At 42.9% G+C, this 21,634-nt stretch overlaps 1 protein-coding gene across 3 annotated transcripts in view; it reads left to right on the top strand.

Annotated features, from left to right (window-relative positions):
* The window catches only part of rft1 (RFT1 homolog), an 85,540-nt gene that overhangs the window by 22,085 nt on the left and 41,821 nt on the right, over positions 1-21,634 (top strand). For all 3 annotated transcript variants that reach the window (XM_059943831.1, XM_059943829.1, XM_059943830.1), the window contains 2 exons: positions 1,940-2,041; positions 8,111-8,245. In XM_059943831.1, the coding sequence (XP_059799814.1) occupies positions 1,940-2,041; positions 8,111-8,245 (237 nt within the window). The remainder of the gene's footprint in view (positions 1-1,939; positions 2,042-8,110; positions 8,246-21,634) is intronic.

Below are 21,634 nucleotides of genomic sequence, written 5' to 3'. Positions count from 1 at the left end.
CTGGCATGCATTGTAGGAAGAGTTTGGAATGATGGAATGCCAATTACACTTTGCAAGCCACTGATCCTGTACTTCCCAGGTCAGTTCCATTTAACATTTGGTTCCTGGCATGTTGACAGTGGGGACTCAATAGTGGTAAATGCTGTTGAATGGCAACTGTAGCTGTTTAGGCTTTCTTTGCTACGGATAGTTATAACTTGCATGTCAGGAATATTGCATGTCACAACAGACCAAATCTGAAACAGAAGCCTGAATGTTGCAGCATGCACATGTTATCTGGAAGGTTACAAATGCAATTCAATGTTATCCTGACCTTGGGTGCAGGAAAGGGTGAAGATTTGGTACTCAACTCTTATCAGCTAGAGTCACATTACATGGAACAGGACCAGGGTCTTCGACCTACCTCGTCTATACTGACCAGTAAGCACCAGTTGAGTATTTTCACTTCGTTATGCTCTCCATAATCACCACTGGATTCCATCATCATCATCTAGGTGGACAAACTTTTTGACTTGTGGGCCACAAAGGGTTCTAAAATTTGACAGGGGGGCCGGACCAGGAGCAGATGGACGGACTGTTTTGGTAATACACCTCATAAGAGAAAATAAAATATCATGGGATATGTAGAAAACATGTGCTTTAATTTCAATTGAAAATGAACAAATGCATTACAACAAAATATCTGTCTTTGAAGTCCCATGGTATTTAGCTATTTATTGAAATGACTTTTAAAACACTGAAAATTAAATGAATAAAATACAGCCTTTTTTAATAGTAACAGTTATTATTTTAAAGCACTGAAAATTCTGTTATCCTTCAAGATATTATCATCATCACTTTCCTCCTGACTGTCTTTATTTCAAAAACGGTAGGAGATGCAGGTCTACTTGTCCTGCTCCTTCTTATTCAATTGTCCCCTGTGCCAAAACTCAACAACGACCAGCACAAAGACAGAACAGTGACAGCGCGCCAGTATGCGGAGCGCGTTATTTGATCTGGAGCGCGTTTTTTATTTTGAGAACGTACGTGCACCTGCGCACTACTCATGTCCATCACTTAACAGAAATGACATGTAACATGTAAGGCTTATTGAAAAAAATATTTTCAAATGCTAATTTTACATAACACAATGAAGAAACTTATTTTTAATTTCAGTGGGAACAGTGTTGTTGGTCTCCCTTTTTAGCCAGCGCATCAAAGTCTGGATTTAATTTTGTTGTGGCGATTCTCAGGATGGATCTGAGGTGTTGGTCAGTTAACTTGGATCTGTGGCTGGCTTTGTTGATGTTCATGACGCTGAACGCCTGTTCACACAAATAGGTCGAGCTGAACAAAGAGTAAAGCGCAAATGTGGAGTAATACGCTGCACCTCAACAAAGGTCAATGTGTAGCGGTGTGCTACATGCAGCGCTAAAATTACGACACGGAGTCGGTAACTCCAGTCGAAGAAAAAAACTATTCAAAATCCCTAGCCTCACTTTTAAGCCTCCCTCAACCTGTCCCCCGTGGCGCAGAGGCTCCAAAGCTCTGTGCTCGCAAATCCCCACAGGCTATCTCCCTTAGCCGGAACGCTGGCTAATTGTGAGCCGGTTCGGATGTGCCAGGAAATGGGTCGCCACAATTGTATATAGAGTGCGTCATCTATTGGGAAAATGCCAGAATTGCGGGGAAAAAACGTTAACAAGGTTTATTAATATAATTTCATCAAGTTCTGCGGGCCGGATTAAAAAGCTTAAAAAGCGAGCCGTAGTTTGCCCATGCCTGATCTAGGCACTAGAGGGCAGCTAACCTACAAATACGCATACCTTTCAGATGTTGGTGGAGGGGGAAGGGGTAGTGGCTAGATCCTACATGGCCTCAGGGCAAATGTGCAATTTCCACACAGACTGTCCCTGTTTCTCTGTTCTCTTTGTTGTGTCAACTGTGCTCTGTTTTTCAGGTGATTGCGGAAAGTCTGGCCATGGCAGTGAAGTGTATACTGACGGTGGTGTGCATCACCCTTGTACCATACTGGGGTCTCTATGTATTTTCTCTGGCCCAGGTGATTGACAACATGCTTATTTGTTTTGACAGGCTCGAATTGCAGCACAGGGCCTGTTCCTGTTTGAACTCTGAGCCCCTAATTTATTTAAGGGATACTGACTATGTGAAATGGGTTTGTTGATCACAATTCAGCAGGCTAGGCAGCATCGACAGGACTGGTGGAAAAAAAGCTGAGGAGTAGAGGTAGGGGAGGGCAGAGAGAAACACAAGGTGATAGGTGAAACCTGGAGGGTGAGGGATGAAGTAAAGAGCTGGAAAGTTGATTGGTGAAAGAGACAGAAGGCGGTGGAAAAAAGAAAAAGGTGGAAGGAGCACTAGAGGGAGGTGATGGGTACCAAAGGAGATCAGGTGAGGGAAAAGGGGGATGGAAATGGTGGCGAGGGGGTGGGGGGCCATTACCAGAAGTTTGAGAAATTAATGTTTATGCCATCAGGTTGGAGGATACCCGGAATATAAGGTCTTGTTCCTCCAACCTAAGTGTGGCTTCCTCGCGACAGTGGGGAGGCCATGGTTGAACATATCGGAATGGGAAGTAGAAGTAAAATGGGTGGCCATTGGGAGATCCAGTTTTTTCTTGTAGATGGAGTGTAGGTGCTCAGCAAAGCAGTCTCCCACCCTTCCCAATGCTAACACATCTCTTCTAAGGTGAGGAGCCCAAAACTGTACACAATACTCAAGGTGAAACGTCACCAGTGCCTTATAAAGCCTCATCACCACATCCCTGCTCTTGTATTCTAGACCTCTAGAAATGAATGCTAACATTGCATTTGCCTTCCTCACCACCGACTCAACCTGCAAGATTCTGCACAAGGACGCCTAAGTCCCTTTGCATCTCAGATTTTTGGATTTTCTTCCCGTTTAGAAAATAGTCTGCACATTTATTTCTACTACCAGAATGCATGACCATGCATTTTCCAACATTGTATTTCATTTGCCACTTTTTTGCCCATTCTCCTAATCTGTACAAGTCCTTCTACCTGTTTCCTCAACACTATCTGCCCCTCCAACTCAATCTTTGTGTTTTCTGAAAATTTGGCAACAAAACCATCCATTTCATCATCTAAATCATTGATATATAGCATAAAAAGAAGTGGTCCTAACACCAAAACCTGTGGAACACCACTAGTCACTGGCAGCCAACCAAACAAGGATCCCTTTATTCCCACTCACTTCCTTCTTCCAATCAGCCAATGCTCTAACCATCTTATTAAATTTTCCTGTAATACCATGGGCTTTGAACTTGGTGAGCAGCCTCATGTGTGGCACTTTGTCAAAGTCCTGAAGGTCCAAATATACAACATCCACTGCATCCCCTTTATCTATCCTACTTGTAATAACCATATAACAATCACAGCACGGAAACAGGCCATCTTGGCCCTCCTAGTCCGTGCCGAACTCTTAATCTCACCTAGTCCCACCTACCTGCACTCAGCCCATAACCCTCCACTCCTTTCTTGTCCATATACCTATCCAATTTTACCTTAAATGACACAACTGAACTGGCCTCTACTACTTCTGCAGGAAGCTCATTCCACACAGCTATCACTCTCTGAGTAAAGAAATACCCCCTCGTGTTTCCCTTAAACTTCTGCCCCCTAACTCTCAAATCATGTCCTCTCGTTTGAATCTCCCCTATTCTCAATGGAATCAGCCTATTCACATCAACTCTATCTATCCCTCTCAAAATTTTAAATACCTCGATCAAATCCCCCCTCAACCTTCTACGCTCCAATGAATAGAGACCTAACTTGTTCAACCTTTCTCTGTAACTTAAGTACTAAAACCCAGGTAACATCCTAGTAAATCGTCTCTGCACTCTCTCTAATTTATTGATATCTTTCCTATAATTCGGTGACCAGAACTGTACACAATATTCCAAATTTGGCCTTACCAATGCCTTGTACAATTTTAACATTACATCCCAACTTCTATACTCAGTGCTCTGATTTATAAAGGCCAGCGTTCCAAAAGCCTTCTTCACCACCCTATCTACATGAGACTCCACCTTCAGGGAACTATGCACTGTTATTCCTAGATCTCTCTGTTCCACTGCGTTCCTCAATGCCCCTACCATTTACCCTGTATGTTCTATTTGGATTATTCCTGCCAAAATGTAGAACCTCACACTTCTCAGCATTAAACTCCATCTGCCAACATCCAGCCCATTCTTCTAACCGGCATAAATCTCCCTGCAAGCTTTGAAAATCCACCTCATTATCCACAACACCTCCTACCTTAGTATCATCGTTATACTTACTAATCCAATTTACCACCCCATCATCCAGATCATTTATGTATATTACAAACAACATTGGGCCCAAAACAGATCCCTGAGGCACCCCGCTAGTCACTGGCCTCCATCCCGATAAACAATTATCCACCACTACTCTCTGGCATCTCCCATCTAGCCACTGTTGAATCCATTTTATTACTCCAGCATTAGTACCTAACGCCTGAACCTTCTTAACTAACCTTCCTTGTGGAACTTTGTCAAAGGCCTTGCTGAAGTCCATATAGACTACATCTACTGCCTTACCCTCGTCAACATTCCTCGTAACTTCTTCAAAAAATTCAATCAGGTTTGTCAAACATGACCTTCTACGTACAAATCCATGCTGGCTACTCCTAATCAGATCCTGTCTATCCATATAATTATTAATACTATCTCTAAGAATATTTTCCATTAATTTACCCACCACTGTTGTCAAACTGACAGGTCTATAATTGCTAGGCTTACTTCTAGAACCCTTTTTAAACAATGGAACCACATGAGCAATACGCCAATCCTCCGGCACAATACCCGTTTCTAATGATATCTGAAAGATCTCCATCAGAGCTCCTGCTATCTCTACACAAACTTCCCTCAAGGTCCTGGAGAATATCCTGTCAGGACCCGGAGATTTATCCACTTTTAAATTTCTTAAAAGCGCCAGTACTTCCACTTCTTTAATTGCCATAGGTTCCATTACTTCCTTACTTGTTTCCCACACCTTACACAATTCAATATCCTTCTCCTTAGTGAATACCGAAGAGAAGAAATCATTCAAAATCTCTCCCATCTCCCTCGGCTCCACACATAGCTGACCACCCTGATTCTCTAAGGGACCAATTTTATCCCTCGCTATCCTCTTGCTTTTAATATAACTGTAGAAACCTTTCGGATTTACTTTCACCTTATTTGCCAAACCAACCTCGTATCTTCTTTTAGCTTTTCTAATCTCTTTCTTAAGATTCCTTTTACATTCTTTATACTCCTTGAGCAATCCCTTTACTCCATGCTGCCTATATCTATTGTAGACATCCCTCTTTTTCCAAACCAAGTTTCTAATATCCCTTGAAAACCATGGTGCTTTCAAACCTTTCACCTTTCCTTTCAACCTAACAGGAACATAAAGATTCTGTACCCTCATAATTTCACCCTTAAATGACTTCCATTTCTCTATTACATCCTTCCCAGAAAACAACTTGACCCAATCCACTCTCTCTAAATCCCTGCGCATCTCCTCAAAGTTAGCCTTTCTCCAATCAAAAATCTCAACTCTAGGTCCAGTCCTGTCCTTCTCCATAATTATATTGAAGCTAATGCTATTGTGATCACTGGACCCAAAGTGCTCCCCAACCCATACATCTGTCAGCTGACCTATCGCATTCCCTAACAGGAGATCCAACACTGCCCCATCTCTAGTCGGTACTTCTATGTATTGTTGCAAAAAACTATCCTGCACACATTTCACAAACTCTAAACCATCCAGCCCTTTTACAGAATGAGCTTCCCAATCTATGTGTGGAAAATTAAAATCTCCCACAATCACCACCTTGTGTTTACTACAAATATCTGCTATCTCCTTACACATTTGCTCTTCCAACTCACGCTCCCCATTAGGTGGCCTATAAAACACTCCTATCAGTGTTACTACACCTTTCACATTCCTCAATTCCACCCAAATAGCCTCCCTAGAGGAGCTCTCTAATCTATCCTTCCAAAGCACCGCCATAAGATTTTCTTGGACAAGCAATGCAATACCTCCTCCTCTGGCCCCTCCTACTCTATCACACCTGAAGCAACTAAATCCAGGAATATTTAGTTGCCAATCACACCCTTCCTGCAACCATGTTTCACGCATAGCTACAACATCATAATTCCAGGTAGCAATCCACGCTTTAAGCTAATCCACCTTTCTTACAATGCTCCTAGCATTAAAATAGATACATTTAAGATACTCTCCACCTCCTCCTCTCTTTTCATCCCTAACAATGCATTCAAATTTATTATCCTTTTCTTTCTACTCCCCCACATCTTCGGGCTGAGCGCATCCCTTCTCCATCACCTGCCTTTCCTCCCTCACACACAGTCTACTTACTTGCTCTACTGGTGAACTAACCTCCTCTCCCATAGTTTCCTCAAATTGATTCCTGCCCCCCCCCCCATCTTACTAGTTTAAAGTCTGCCCTGTAGCCCCAGCAAACCTCCCCGCTAGGATATTGGTCCCCCCAGGATTCAAGTATAACCCGTCCTTCTTGAACAGGTCACGCCTGCCCCAGAAGAGGTCCCAGTGATCCAGAAACTTGAATCCCTGCCCCCTGCTCCAATCCCTCAGCCTCAAAGAATTCCAACAAGTACGTCAGGCAGGATTTTCCCTGAAGGAAGCCATGCTGACTTTGTCCTGTCTTCTCCTGCGTCATGTACTCCATCACGTCATCCTTAACAATTGACTCTAACATCTTCCTAACCACGGAGGTCAGGCTAACTGTTCTATAATTTCCTTTCTGCTGCCTTCCTCCTTTCTTAAAGAGTGGAGTGACATTTGCGATTTTCCAGTACCATGCCAGCGTTCAATGATTTTTGAAAGATCATTTCTACTGCCACCGCAATCTCTAACGCTACCTCTTTCAGAACCCTAGGGTGCAGTTCATCTGGGCTGGGTGACTTATGTATTTTTAGGTCTTTCAGCTTTTTGAGCAAATTTTCCCTTGTAATAGTAACTGCACCCACTTCTCTTCCGTCACACCCTTCAACATCTGGCATACTGGTAGTGTCTTCTACGTTGAAGACTAATGCAAAATACTCATTAAGTTCAGCAGCCATCTCCTTGTCCCCCATTATTATTTCTCCTGCTTCATTATGCACTTTCATAATAAATATACTTCAACCTTTAATCTTTCCTTTTTATGAGGGCTTATATAACTGGCAGTATATTTTTAAAATAAGGAAACGCCCATTTAACAGGGAGTTCAGGAAAGGCTGCTCTTTCCTTGGAAGGACTTGAATCTTTGTAGCCCAGTGTCCCAGAGAGCTCTGGAGGTTTTCATGGAATATATAGGTTGAGTGATCTTGGCCTTTTCTCCTTGGAGCAACAGAGGATGACGGATGAGCTGATAGAGGTGTACAAGATAATGAGAGGCATTGATCGAGTGGCTTGTCAGAGGCTTTTTCCCAGGGCTGAAATGACTTGCACAAGAGGGCATAGTTTTAAGGTGCTTGGAAGTAGGTACAGAGGAAATGTCAGAGTTAAGTTTTTTATGCAGAGAGTGGTGAGTGCATGGAATGGGCTGCCAGCAGCAGTGTGGCAGCAGAAATGATAGGATCTTTTAAGAGTCTCCTGGATGGATACATGGTGCTTAGAAAAATAGAGGGCTATGGGTAAGCCTAGGTAGTTATAAGGTAAGAACATGTTTGGCACAGCTTTGTGGGCTGAAGGGCCTGTATTGTGCTGTAGGTTTTTATGTTTCTATATGAATATTATTGATTGCAGAAAAGTGTACTTGAGGCCAAGATCAGATCAGGTTGATAGGTTGATCAGGCTTAAGGAGCCAAGGGATAGATAGGTACAGACCAAATTTTTCCATACACAGAGTGTTGGGTGCCTGGAGTGTCCTGCTGTGTTTGGGGCGGGGGTGTGGGAAAAGATGATGTAGATAATGATTATTCCATTTACAAGGTACTTGGGCACATGAGCATGCAGGTAATGGAAGAATATAGAGTATGTGCAAGTAGGTAAGATTAGTTTAATTTATTGTCATGGTTAACATCAGACACAAGATAATTCTTTTCCTTTTTTCTTTCCAGCTCCTGTACTCAAGCACACTCCTCATGTGCTACCTGCTGTATTTCATGAAATTCATTGGCTCAGAGGAAGCACAGAAGAGATCTTTCCCTCTCTGTACATTGACTGACCTGCTGCCTAAATCTTTGCCTTACCAAGTAAGTAATGTGGTTCTCACCACCAGTGCACTGTGTCATTGTTTGCTTACAAATATCTTTCAATGTGATTTAAACCCTGCCAGCACTGCTGCCCTCTCCTGCACCCTCTCCTAATGACTCTGACCCTTGCTATTCTCATATCATTGTACCACTTAAGAAAATTTCCTCTTTAGAATTGGTTGAGATATAATATAAGTAATTTAGCTTTTCCAGGACACTTGTGATGTGCACGAGTCCAGACTGATGAATCCTTCATTTGATTCCAGTGGGCACCACACAACATATAAGAAAATGAAAGAGTAGACTTTTGGGCAGCTGTCTGTTCCACCATTGGATAAGGCTGTAAACAATCTTTCATCTTAGTACTACTTTCTTGCACTGTACCTATATTCCTTGATTCCCTTAATAATTATAATATCTCATCTTTCTCTTAAACACAAGAGATTCTACAGATGCTAGAAGTCCAGATTAATGCATGTAAAATGCTAGAAAAACTCAGCAGGTCAGACAGCATCCGCAGAAAAGAATAAACAGTTGAAATTTCAGGCTGAGACCATCAAGATTCTTCGTCATGAATGCACTCTGTAACTGACCTTCACAGCCTTTTTATTTAAAAATCCCAAAAATTTCTTCTCATTTCTGTCCTGAGTGACCAGTTGTTGTGTTTCAAGACAGGTAAATAGCTGGAGGAAGCAACCTCAATGTAATTTTGCTGTTCAGTCGTTAAGTCGAGTCTGACCCTTCGTGACCTCATGGACTCCTGTACACCAAGTCAGCTTGTTGGAAGCTGCCTCTCTAAGATCCCCCAAGGTCATGTGCATTGTCTGAGTAATATTAAGATACAGGAGCAGAAGTAGGCCATTCGGCCCATTGACTCTGCTCTGCCATTCAGTCATGGGCTGATCCACTGCATCCAGTTATCCCCTCTGCCCTGCTTTCACCCCATAACCTTTGATGCCCTGGCTAATCAAGAACATATTATTTATCCATCATAGCGTATGTCATTCTCTCCTTCTTTTATCCTCTGTTTTATCTAACATGAGAGTCTTCCAAGGAATTCTGTCTTCTCATGATATGGCCAAAATATTTGAGCTTTTGTCTCATAATTAAGCCTCCTAGTGAGCAGTTTGGCTGTATTCTTTTCAAGTATTGACTTCTTGGATCTTCTTGCTGTCCAATGAATTCTTAACATTTTCCTCCAGCATCCAAGTGTAAAGGCCTTGATTCTTTTGTATTCAGCCTTACTAATAGTCCAGCTGTCAAGGCCACACATCACAACTGTAAGTGCCATAGACTTGACTATATAGGTCTTTGTAGACAATGTTATGTTTCTGCTCTTCAGTATTTTACCTAAATTTGTCATTGCTGCCCTCCCCAGAAGTAAGCGATGTTTAATTTTGTGGCTGCAGTTAGCATCTATAGAAATCTTTGAACTGAGGAAGACAAAATCCATCGCTGCATCCACTTTCTTTCCATTTATTACTACAGAGTTAATAGGGCTGGTCACATAGTCTTGGTTTTCTTAATATTGAGCAACAAGCCAGATGTTGCACTTACTACTTTCACTTTGATTAGAAGCTTCCTCATATCCTCCATTACAGAATTATCATCTGCATACCTGAGGTTGTTAATATTTCATCTTAGAACATTTTGATTCCAGCATTTGAGTCATCTAGATCAGCATTCCTCATGATATGTTCAGTATATAGATTAAATAAGTAGGGTGACAGTATGCAACCTTGTCGTACTCCTTTCTTGAACCAGTTTGTTGTTCCGTGTTCAGTTCTAAAACTTGCTTCTTGACTCAATGCAATTGCTGTGGCTCATTGAGGAGTAGGAGAGGGCTTGCCAGGAGCATCACCAGGTATACCTACAAATCGTGAGGAACCAGCCAGGTAAGCTGTAATACAGGACTACATGTATGTTGTTCATGTTGAATAATAAAACCAACATGAAATGAACAGAGCTAAATGGTCATACAACTAATGGATTAGATCAAAGTTCTGTGGTCCTATCACATCTCATCATTGGTGGTGAACAATTAATCAGCAAGTGGCAGGAGAACATTCAAATATCCATATTCTCAGTAATGTTGTAGCCCAGCATGCAAGTTCTAAGATCTTATAGCAGTTTATAAGATGCCATGTAAGATGTTGGTGAGTTTGCTTTTGGAGTATGGTGTGCAGTTCTGGGCACCAAGCTATAGAAAGATTGTCATTAAACTGGAAAGAGTGTAGAAAAGATTCACAAGGATACATGGAGGATGAATGTGTGGCTGAGGGATTGGAGCAGGGGGCAGGGATTCAAGTTTCTGGATCATTGAGACCTCTTTTGGGGCAGGTGTGACCTGTACAAAAAGGACGGGTTGCACTTGAATCCTAGGGGGACCAATATCCTGGCGGGAAGGTTTAATAGAGCTGTTAGGGAGGGTTTAAACTAATTTGGCAAGGGGATGGGAACCAGAATGATGGAGTGGAGGAGAGGGAAAACAGAAATAGATCTAAGGTAGTGAGCAGTAAGGATGTCAGGAAGGACAGGCAGGTGATGGAGCAAATTTGCAGCCATTGGGATGAGTTGCAGTGCAATCAATGCAAAAAGTACCAAATACTGGACTTACGGTGTTATATTTAAATGCACGCAGCATTAGGATAAGGTGGATGATCTTGTTGTACAGTTACAGATTGGCAGGTATGATATTGTGGCTATCACTGAGACGTGGCTAAAGGATGCATGTCTCTGGGAGCTGAACGTTCAAGGATACATGGTGTATCGGAAGGATAGGCAGGTAGGTAGAGGGGGTGAGGTGGCTTTAATGGTAAGAAATAATATTAAATCACTAGAAAGAGTTGACATAGGATCGGAAGGTACAGAAAGGGTTGAGCTGAGAAATCACAGGGGTAAAAGAACCCTGATGGCAGTTATCTACAGGTCTCCAAACAGCTGCAGTGATGTGGACTACAATTTACAACAGGAAATAAAAAAGGCTTGCCAGAAGGGCAGTGTTATGATAATTTTAGGGGATTTTAACATGTGAGTGGATTGGGAAAATCAGGTCAGCACTGGATCTCGAGAGAATTTGTAGAATGTCTACGAGATGGCTTTTTAGAACAGCTTGTTGTTGAGCCCACTAGGGGATCGGCTGTACTGGATCGGGTATTGTGTAATGAACCAGAGGTGATTAGAGAGATGGAAGTGAAGGAACCCTTAGGAGGCAGTGTTCACAACATGATTGCGTTCACTGTGAAATTTGAGAAAGAGAAGCCGAAATCCGATGTGTCAGTATTTCAGTGGAGTAAGGGAAATTGCAGTGGCATGAGAGAGGAACTGGCCAAGGTTGACTGGAAAGGGACACTAGCGGGAAGGATGGCAGAGCAGCAGTGGCTGGAGTTTATGCAAGAAGTGAGGAAGGTGCAAGACATATATTCCAAAGAAGAAGAAAATTTTTAAATGGAAAAAGAATGCAACCGTGGCTGATGAGAAGTCGAAGCCAAAGTAAAAGCAAAGCAGAGGGCATACAAGGAAGCAAAAGTTAGTGGGAAGACAAAGGATTGGGAAGTTTTTAAAAGCTTACAAAAGGAAAATAAGAAGGTCATTAAGAGGGAAAAGATGAACTATGAAAGGAAGCTAGCAAATAATATCAAAGAGGACACTAAAAGCTTTTTCAAGTATATAAAGAGTAAAAGGCAGGTGAGAGTAGATATAGGACTGATAGAAAATGATGCTGGAGAAATTGTAATGGGAGATAAGGAGATGGCGGAAGAACTGAACGAGTATTTTGCATCAGTCTTCACTGAGGAAGACATCAGCAGTAAACCGGACATGCAAGGGTGTCAGGGAAGAGAAGTATGCGCAGTCACAATTACGACAGAGAAAGTACTCAGGAAGCTGAATAGTCTAAGGGTAGATAAATCTCCTGGACCAGATGGAATGCACCCTCGTGTTCTGAAGGAAGTAGCAGTGGAGATTGCGGAAGCATTAGCAATGATCTTTCAAAAGTTGATAGATTCTGGCCTGGTTCTGGAGGACTGGAAGATTGCAAATGTCACTCCGCTATTTAAGAAGGGGGCAAGGAAGCAAAAAAAGAAGTTATAGAGCTGTTAGCTTGACATTGGTGGTTGGGAAGTTGTTGGAGTCGATTGTCAATGGTAAGGTTACGGAGTACTTGGAGGCATATGACAAGATAGACAGAACTCAACATGGTTTCCTTAAAGGAAAATCCTGCTTAACAAATCTAGTGCAATTTTTTGAGGATATTACAAGTAGGCTAGACAAGGGAGATGCAGTGGATGTTGTGCATTTGGATTTTTAGAAGGCCTTTAACAAGGTGCCACACATGAGGCTGCTAAACAAGGTAAGAGCCCATGGAATTACAGGAAAGTTACATACGTGGATGTATTGGTTGATTGGCAGGAAACAGAGAGTGGGAATAAAGGGATCCCATTCTGGTTGGCTGCCGGTTACCAGTGTTGTTCCACAGGGGTCCGTGTTGGGGCCGCTTCTTTTTACGTTGTATATCAACGATTTGGATTATGGAATAGATGGCTTTGTGGCTAAGTTTGCTGATGAAAGATAGGTGGAGGGGCCAGTAGTGCTGAGGAAACAGAGTCTGCAGAGAGACTTGGTTAGATTGGGGGAATGGGCAAAGAAGTGGCAAGTGAATTACAATGTCCGAAAGTGAATGGTCATACACTTTGGTGGAAGAAATAAAGGGGCAGACTATTATTTAAATTGGGAGAGAATTCAAAGTTCTGAGATGCAATGGGACTTGGGAGTCCTTGTGCAGGATACCCTTAAGGTTAACCTCCAGGTTGAGTCGGTGGTGAAGAAGGTGAATGCAATGTTGGCATTCATTTCTAAAGGATAGAGTATAGGAGCAGGGTGTAATGTTGGGGCTCTATAAGGCACTGGTATGACCTCACTTGGAATACTGTGTGCAGTTTTAGGTTCCTTATTTAAGAAAGGATGTGCTGACATTGGACAGGGTTCAGAGAAGATTCACTAGAATGATTCCGGGAATGAGAGGGTTAACATGAGGAATGTTTGACCGCTCTTGGACTGTACTCCTTGGAGTTTAGAAGAAAAAGGGGGGACCTCATAGAAACATTTCGAATGTTGAAAGGCATGGATAGAGTGGATGTGGCAAAGTTGTTTCCCATGGTAGGGGAGTTTAGTACAAGAGGACTTGACATGAGGATTGCAGGGCACCCATTGAGAACAGAGATGCGAAAAATTATTTTTAGCCAGAGGGTGGTGAATCTATGGAATTTGTTGCCATGGGTGGCAGTGGAGGCCAAGTCATCAGGTATATTTAAGGCAGAGATTGATAGGTATCTGAGTAGTCAGGGCATCAAAGGTTATGGTGAGAAGGCTGGGGAATGGGACGAAAAGGGAGATTAGATCAGCTCATGATGAAATGGCGGAGCAGACTCGATGGGCCGAATAGCCGACTTCTGCTCCTTCGTCTTATGGTCAATTCAATGTGCAGAGAGACTGAGGAAGGATATGGAGTAGATGCAGTCACTAGAATGGGTTGAAGTGTGTTTACATTAGTACAAAAAGGATTAAGAGCAAGGTGATGAACATGAATTAGTAGAGAGAACTATGCTTTTGTGGCTGTTTCTAAAACAAGGGTGAGATTGGTTACTAGATGTTCCAGGGTCTAGATGTTTCACAAGTGATCATTTTGGAGACAATGACCACAACTCAATGACCTTTGCCACAGTGTAGGAGAGGGCTAGCAGATGAAATGGGAAAATACTTAAATGCTAGAGGGGGTGATCTTTAAACTATTAGGCAGCAAATGGCGAGCATAAGTTGGGAATGGATGTACTCAGGGAAATGCAAAATGTAAATGTTGAGATTATTTGGGGAGCACTTGCAGGGGCTTTTAGATAGGTTGGTCCCATTGAATCAAGGAAAGGATAATAGAGTGAAGGAAAAGTGATTAGCAAGATGTGTGGAACATATGGTCAAGAGAAGGAAAAAAAAGCTTGCTTAAGATTTAGGGAGGGAGGATCGGATAGGGCTCTAGAGAGTTACAAGGTAGGTAGGACAGAACTAAAAAATGGATTTAGGAAAGGTAGAGGATACACTAGATCCACTGCTCTACCTTCATCAATGTGTTTTGTTACATCCTCAAAGAATTCAATCAGGCTTGTAAGGCAGGACCTGCCCTTGACAAAGCCATGCTGACTATCCCTAATCAGGTTACATCTCTCCAAATGCTGATAAATTCTAACTCTCAGGATCTTCTCCAACAACTTGCCCAGCATTAAAGTAAGATATAATTTCCTGGGTTATCTCTACTCCCTTTCTTGAACAAGGGAACACCATTTGCAACCTTCCAATCATCTGATACTTCTCCTGTCCCTATTGATGATGCAAAGATCATTGCCAGAGGCTCAGCAATCTCCTCCTTCACTTCCCACAGTAGCCTGGGGTATATCTCACACAGTCCTGGTGACACCTAACTTAATACATTTCAAGAGCTCCATCCTGCACATCTTCTTTCCTAATCTCTATAGACTCAACCGTTTCAATCTGCTGTAAGTCATCTCCACAACTGCCAAGGGCCTTTTCACTGGTGAATTAAGTATTCATTAAGTACCTCTGCTACCTCCTCCAGTTCCATGCATGTTTCCACTATCACACTTAATTGGTCCTATTCTCACATGGTTCATCCTCCTGCTCTTCACATACCTGTAGAATGCCTTGGGGTTTTCCTTAACCCTGCTTGCCAAGGCCTTCTTATGGCCTCTTCTAGCTCTCCTAATTTCATTCTTGAGCTCCTTCCTGACACCCTTGTAATTCTTCTAAAGTTCTAACTGTACCTAGTTTCTTAAACCTTTCATAAGCTTTCTTTTCTTATTAGCTGGATTTTCTACATCCCTTGTACACCATAGTTCTTTACCCTACCATCTTTTCTCTGCCTCAATGGAACATGCCTATGCAGAACGCCATGCAAATGTTCCCTGAACATTTGCTACATTTCTGCCACACATTTCCCAGAGAACATCTCCTGATTTATCTTCCCAAATTCCTGCCTATCATATTTCCCCCTACCCCAATTAAATGTCCACCCAAATTTTCTACTCCTATCCCTCTCCAACACTAAGGAGATAAAGTTGTGATCACTACCTCCAAAACGTTCTCCCACTGAGAGATCTGGCTCCTGACCAGGTTCATTTCCCAATACTAGATCAAGTACAGCCTCACCTCTAGTTGGCTTATCTATATATGGTGTCAGGAAATCTTTCTGAAGACGCCTAACAAACTCAACCACACCTAACCCCCTTGCTCCAATATTGCTAGTCAATATTCGGAAAGTTAAAATCACCCATCACAACAACTCTATTATTTTTATTGCACCGTTCCAGAATCTGCCTCTCTATCTGCTCCTCAATGTCTCTGTTACTATTGGGGGGGGGGGGGTCTATTAAAAAACACCCATTAGAGTTATTGCCCTCTTCCTGTTTCTGACTTCAACCCACAATGACTCAGTAGACAATCTCCATGACTTTTTCCTTTTCTCTAGCCATGCCCCACCTCTTTTGCCTCCCTCTCTGTCCTTTTTGAAACATCTAAAGCCCAGCATACTCAGCAGCTGAGACATCCAAGTCTCTGTAATGGCCACAATGTCATAGTTCCATGTTTTGATCCACGCTTGTTCCTTGCTGCCTTGTTTCTGATACTCCTTGCATGAAAATAGACACATCTCAAACCATCAGGCTGAGTGCATCTTTGCTCTATCACCTACTTATATTCTTTCTCACAAACTCCCTACGAGCTGCCTCTACAAGTGCGCCAACTGCTTCTTCACTTTGGTTCCCACACCCCCTACAAATCTAGTTTAAACCCTCCCCAATCGCATTAGTGAACCTACTTTCCAGGATATTGGTTCCCCTCCATTTCAGCTGCAACCCATCCCACTTGTACAGGTCACCCCTTCCCCAGAAAAGGTTCCAATGATCCAAAAACTTGAAACACTGCCCCCACACCATCCCCTCAGCCACTCATTCATCTGCGCTGTCTTCCTGTTCTGATTATCATCTGGAAATTGCCGCCTTGGAGGTCCTGCTCTTCATCCTCCTTCCTAACTCTCTAAACTTACTGCACAGGACCTCTACCCCTCTCCTGCCCATGTCATTGGTACCAATATGTACAATGATCTCCAGCTGCTCACTCTCCCCTTCAAGAATATTCTGCAACTGTTCAGTGACGTCCTAAACCTAGCAGCCGGGAGAAAACACACTATCTTGGCATCTCTTGCTGCCGTAAAATCTCCTATCTGTCCCCCTAACTATCAAGTCCTCTATGACCATTTCTCCGCCTGACTTCTCCCTAATCTTCTGAGGCTCAGAGCCAACCACAGTGCTATTGATCTGGTTGCTTCTGTCTTGCCAAGATAGGTCATCCCCTCAGCAGTATCCAAAGGGATATACCTGTTGCTGAGGGGAATGGCAACAGGGGGACCCCGCATTGACTTCTTTCTCCCTTTACCTCTCTCGGTGTTCACCCATCTACTCCACGAATTCTGCACTCTGGCTGTAACCACCTGCTCAAAAGTCGTATATCAATTGCTCTGCTTCCTGGATGATCCCATCCAACTCCAGCTCTATCTCCTTAATGCGGTCTTTCACAAGGTGGAGTTGGATCAACTTAGGACTTCCCGCAGGTGTAGTCATCAGGAGACTATCAGGTTCCATGAAATCCCACATCCTACAGGAGGAGCATTCCAAAGCCATATCTTCCATCCTGCCTGCACTGCACAATGGGCAACCAAGACCAAACCTTCTAACTTGTTTCTTTGGCCTCAGCCTCTTCTCGTCAAAGCGGATGCTCCTACTCTCACCACTAGCCTATTCCCAACAATAGCCACCCTACTTGTCCCTGCTGTACTTTTATTTACTTTCCAGTGCGCTGCTGCTGATTGGACCTCGTGAATGTCTAAATGCCCACTGTAGTGTTCTCGCTCGGGTATAACGGAACGACGAGCTAAACACTGAGTTAAACCTTTGTCAATGACGACAGGATCACAGTAAGATTAACCGTTTACTGTTCACTCTTCCACATTAACGTATGGTGAAAACTGTTGATAAAACAATACAAGATTTGTACAGCATTTGTTTCCTTCTTGATATTACGATTACACGATAAATACTTGCAAGGTAAAACTACAACAACTACATTACATTAAAGTGCAGCATACAGTCAGAATCTACCTACGCCATTGACTGCTTTAAATACACTTCAACGCAAACTATCCCCAACTCTTTAACTAACGAAAACATAAACATTATCGGCCGTCGTTTTAACGGGATCGGCGTTAACATTTTAATTCAACATATCAATTATCTCATAACTCACAGTGTTGCTTTCACAATGTTTCTGGTTCATAGAGAGAAAACTTTGCTGGTGCTGCTCGCGCTAGCACATGTCTCGACCCCTACCTTTCCGTTTTTCCAAACCGGTATTTTCTCACAGGACGCAGCGAAACCGGATGTGACGTCATCGCATGCCGCGATCTCTCACAGGCAACCCCAAACAATCCTAACTTTAACTAGAATGCTAACAAATGAATTACTAAGCGAAAATATTATAAACTAAATAACTGCCATAAAGGCAGCACACCCACGAAGCTCTTCTTTTATACAAGCTTTGCCAATCTGTGAGTAACCTCCTCGAAGTGCGCTGCTCCTGCTGCTGATTGGGCCTCGTGAATGCCCAAATGCCCACTACGCTCTTATACAAGCTTCGACAATCTGTGAGTAACTCCTGGAAGTGCTCTGCTCCTGCCACTAGTTGGGCCTCCAGAATTCAGTGATACCTAAAACACCATACTTGCCAATCTGTAATTGGGCTGCAAGTTCAACAGCCTTATTCTGAATACTGCACACATTCAAATATAATACCTTTTATTCCTGTATTTAGCTTTTTTGATTTTTGTCTCCCTCTTTCATTGCAACTCATCCTGTTGACTGCAATTTTGCCCTGTCATCAGCCTCTTCTTGCTAGGAGGTTACTACACATTGCCTCTGTTTGCAAATCAGCTACCTCATCTTCAGCACTATCACTCCAGTCCCACCCCAGCCATCAAATTAGTTTAAAGCCACCCAAACAACTCTAGCCAACCTGCCCACAAAGATATTGGACTCCCCTCAGGATCAGGTGTAACCAGTCCCTTTTGTACTGGTCACATCTTCCCCAGCAGAGGTCCCAGTGATCCATAAATCTGAACCCCTGCCCCCTGCGCCAGTTCCTCAGCCATGCATTTAGTTGCCAAATCATGTTAGAAATCTAGTTAGACCATTCTTGCAGTATTGTGTTCAGTCCTGATTACCACATTCTAGGAAAGATGTGTGAGCTTTAGGGAGGGTGCAGAGGAGATTTACCAGAATCCTGCCTGGATTAGAGAAGATGTCTTATGTGGAGAAGTTGAGTGATCTAGGGCTCTACTGTTTAAAGTGAAGGAGGATGAGAGGTGACTTCACATAGTGTACAAGATTATGAGGCATAGAGAAACACAGCTGGTAGTTTGCCACCAAGGTGCCAGGGTCCGTGATGTTTCTGTACATGTCCACAGTATCCTGAAAAGGGAGGGTGAGCAGCCAAAAGTCAAACATATTCATACCAACGACATAGGTAGAAAAAAGGAGGAGGTCCTGAAAACAGTATACAGGGAGTTAGGAAGGAAGCTGAGAAGCAGGACCTTAAGGGTAGTAATCTTGGGATTGCTGCCTGTATCACACGATAGAATAGAATGAGGTGGGAGATAAATGTGTGGCTGAAGAATTGGAGCAGCGGGCAGGGATTCAGATTTCTGGATACTTGGGACCTCTTCTGGGGCAAGTGTGACTTGTACAAAAGGGACGGGTTACACTTGAATCTGAGTGGGATCCAATATTCTTGTAGGCAGGTTTGCTGGAGCTGTTGGGACTGTTTTAAGCTAATATGGCAGGGGGATGGGAACCACTGAGGATGAACCAGCAGGTTTCCAAGTAGGTGATGGGTGTAACATGAATGTAAGGAAGGGCAAGCCAGTGACTGGGTACATTTGCAGATGGAGCAAAATTCAAAAGGGCGAAGAATGCAGGACTGAAGGTACAGTATTTCAATACGTGTAGTTTTTGGTGGATGAACTTGTGACTCAGAGACTGGTCAGTATGATGCGGACATCACTGAGTCGTGGCTAAAAGAAAGCATAGTTGGGAGCTTAACATCAAAGGATAACTTTATATCAAAAGGATAGGCAGAAAGGTACAGGCATTGGTTTGGCTCTGTTGGTAAGAGATGGAATTACATCTTTAGAAAGAGGTGACATAGGGTCGGAGAATGTTGAATCTTTGTGGGTGGAAGGGTAAATTAAAAAAACATGGGAATCATATATAGGCCTCCAAATAGTAGCCAAGATGTGGGGTTGAGATTGCAAAGGGAACTGGAAAAGGCATGAAATAAGGGTAATGTAATAGGGGAACTTCAATATGCAAGGGAATTGGGGAAGTCAGGTTGGTGTTGGACCGCAAGAGAGGGAATTTGTTTAATGCCTATGAGATGGCTTTTTAGGGCAGCTTGCGTTGGAGCTTACTTGGGGGATAGGCTACCTTAGATTGGGCGTTGCGTAATAAACCCAGACCTTATTGGGGAGCTTAATTTAAAGGAACCCTTAGGAGGCAGTGATTCAATTCATACTGCAATTTAAGAGGGTGAAGCACAAGTTAGATGCGTTGGTTTCACAATGGAATAAAGGGGTTACCGAGGCATGAGAGAGGAGCTTGCCCAGGTGGATTGAAGGACGATACTAGTGGACATTACAGCAGAGCAGAGGTGACTGAAGTTTCTGGGAGTAGTTCACAAGGCGCAGGATAGATGTATCCCACAGAAGAAGTAGTTCTCAAATGGCAGGGGTAGGCAACCATGGCTGACAGAAGATGTTAAGGACTGCATTAAAGCTACGGAAAGGGCATATTAGGTAGCAAAAATGAGTGGGAAGTTGGATGATTGGGAAGCTTTTGAAATCCAATAAAAGACAACTAAAAAGCTATAAGAAGGGAAAAGATTAAATATGAGGGCAGACTAGCCAGTAATATAAAGCAGGATATTAAATGTTTTTTCACTTATATAAAAAGTAAAAGGGAACTGAGAGTTGATATTGGACCACTGGAAAATGATGCTGGTGAGGTAGCAATGGGGCACAAAGAAGTAGTAGATGAACTTAATGAGTACTTTGCATCTGTCTTCACTGTGGATGACGCTAGCAGTGTGCCAGATGACCTTAAGTGTCAGGGAGAAGGAGTAAGTGCCATTGCAATTACAAAGGCAAAAATGCGAGGCAAACTCAAAGGTCTTAAGGTGGATAAGTCACTTGGATTAGATGGACTAATCCCGGAGTCCTGAGAGAGGTTGTTGAAGAGATAACAGATGCATTGGTCATGATCTTTCAAGAATCACCTGATTCTGGCATGGTCCTGGAAAACTGGAAGATTGTAAATGTCACTCCACTCTTTAAGAAGAGAGGAAGGCAAAAGAAAGGAAATTATGGGTCAGTTAGCCTAATCTCAGTGGTTGAGAAAGTGTTGGGGTCTATTATTAAAGATGAGGTTTCAGGATACTTGGAGACTAATGATAAAATAAGACAAAGTCAGCTTGGTTTCTGTGAAGAGAAATCTTGCCTGACAAATCTGTTCGAGTTCTTTGAGGAACAAACAAGCAGGGTGGACAAAGGAGAGGCAGTGGATGTCATTTACTTGGATTTTCTGAAGGAATTTGATAAGGTGCCTCGCATGAGGCTGTTTGACAGGATAAAATTCTATGGCGTTACAGGAAAGAAACTGGCATGGATGGAGGAATGGCTGATAGGCAGGAATGGGACTGAGTAGGAATAAAGGGGACCTTTTCTGGTTGGCTGCCAGTGATTAGTGATGTTCCTCAGGGGTCAGTATTGGGACCGCTACTTTTCACATTATTTGTCAATGATTTAGATAATGGAATTAATGGCCTTGTTGCAAAGTTTGTGGATGATATGCAGATAGGTGGGCAGGTACATAGTGCTGAGGAAGCAATGTGATTGTATCAGGAATTTGACAAATTGCAAGAATGGGCAGAAAAGGTGGCTGATGGAATGCAATCAGGAGGAAATCTGCAGATGCTGGAAATTCAAACAACACACACAAAACGCTGGTGGAACATAGCAGGCCAGGCAGCATCTATAAGGAGAAGCACTGTCGACGTTTCGGGCCGAGACCCTTCGTCAGGACTAATTGAAAGGAAAGATAGTAAGATGTTTGAAAGTAGTGGGAGGAGGGGTAACAAAGGGATGTGTCTGGGAGCTTTTTTAATGACTTCTTTTACTTTTGCTGCGTTGGAATCAAATTCTGTTCTATCAAGCCACCG

This window comes from Hypanus sabinus, chromosome 19 (genome assembly GCF_030144855.1).
Source record: "Hypanus sabinus isolate sHypSab1 chromosome 19, sHypSab1.hap1, whole genome shotgun sequence".
In the NCBI taxonomy this organism is placed as follows: Eukaryota; Metazoa; Chordata; class Chondrichthyes; order Myliobatiformes; family Dasyatidae; genus Hypanus; species Hypanus sabinus.
Note: the sequence above shows the minus strand (reverse complement) of the source record. Positions and strands in the feature narration are given on the sequence as shown.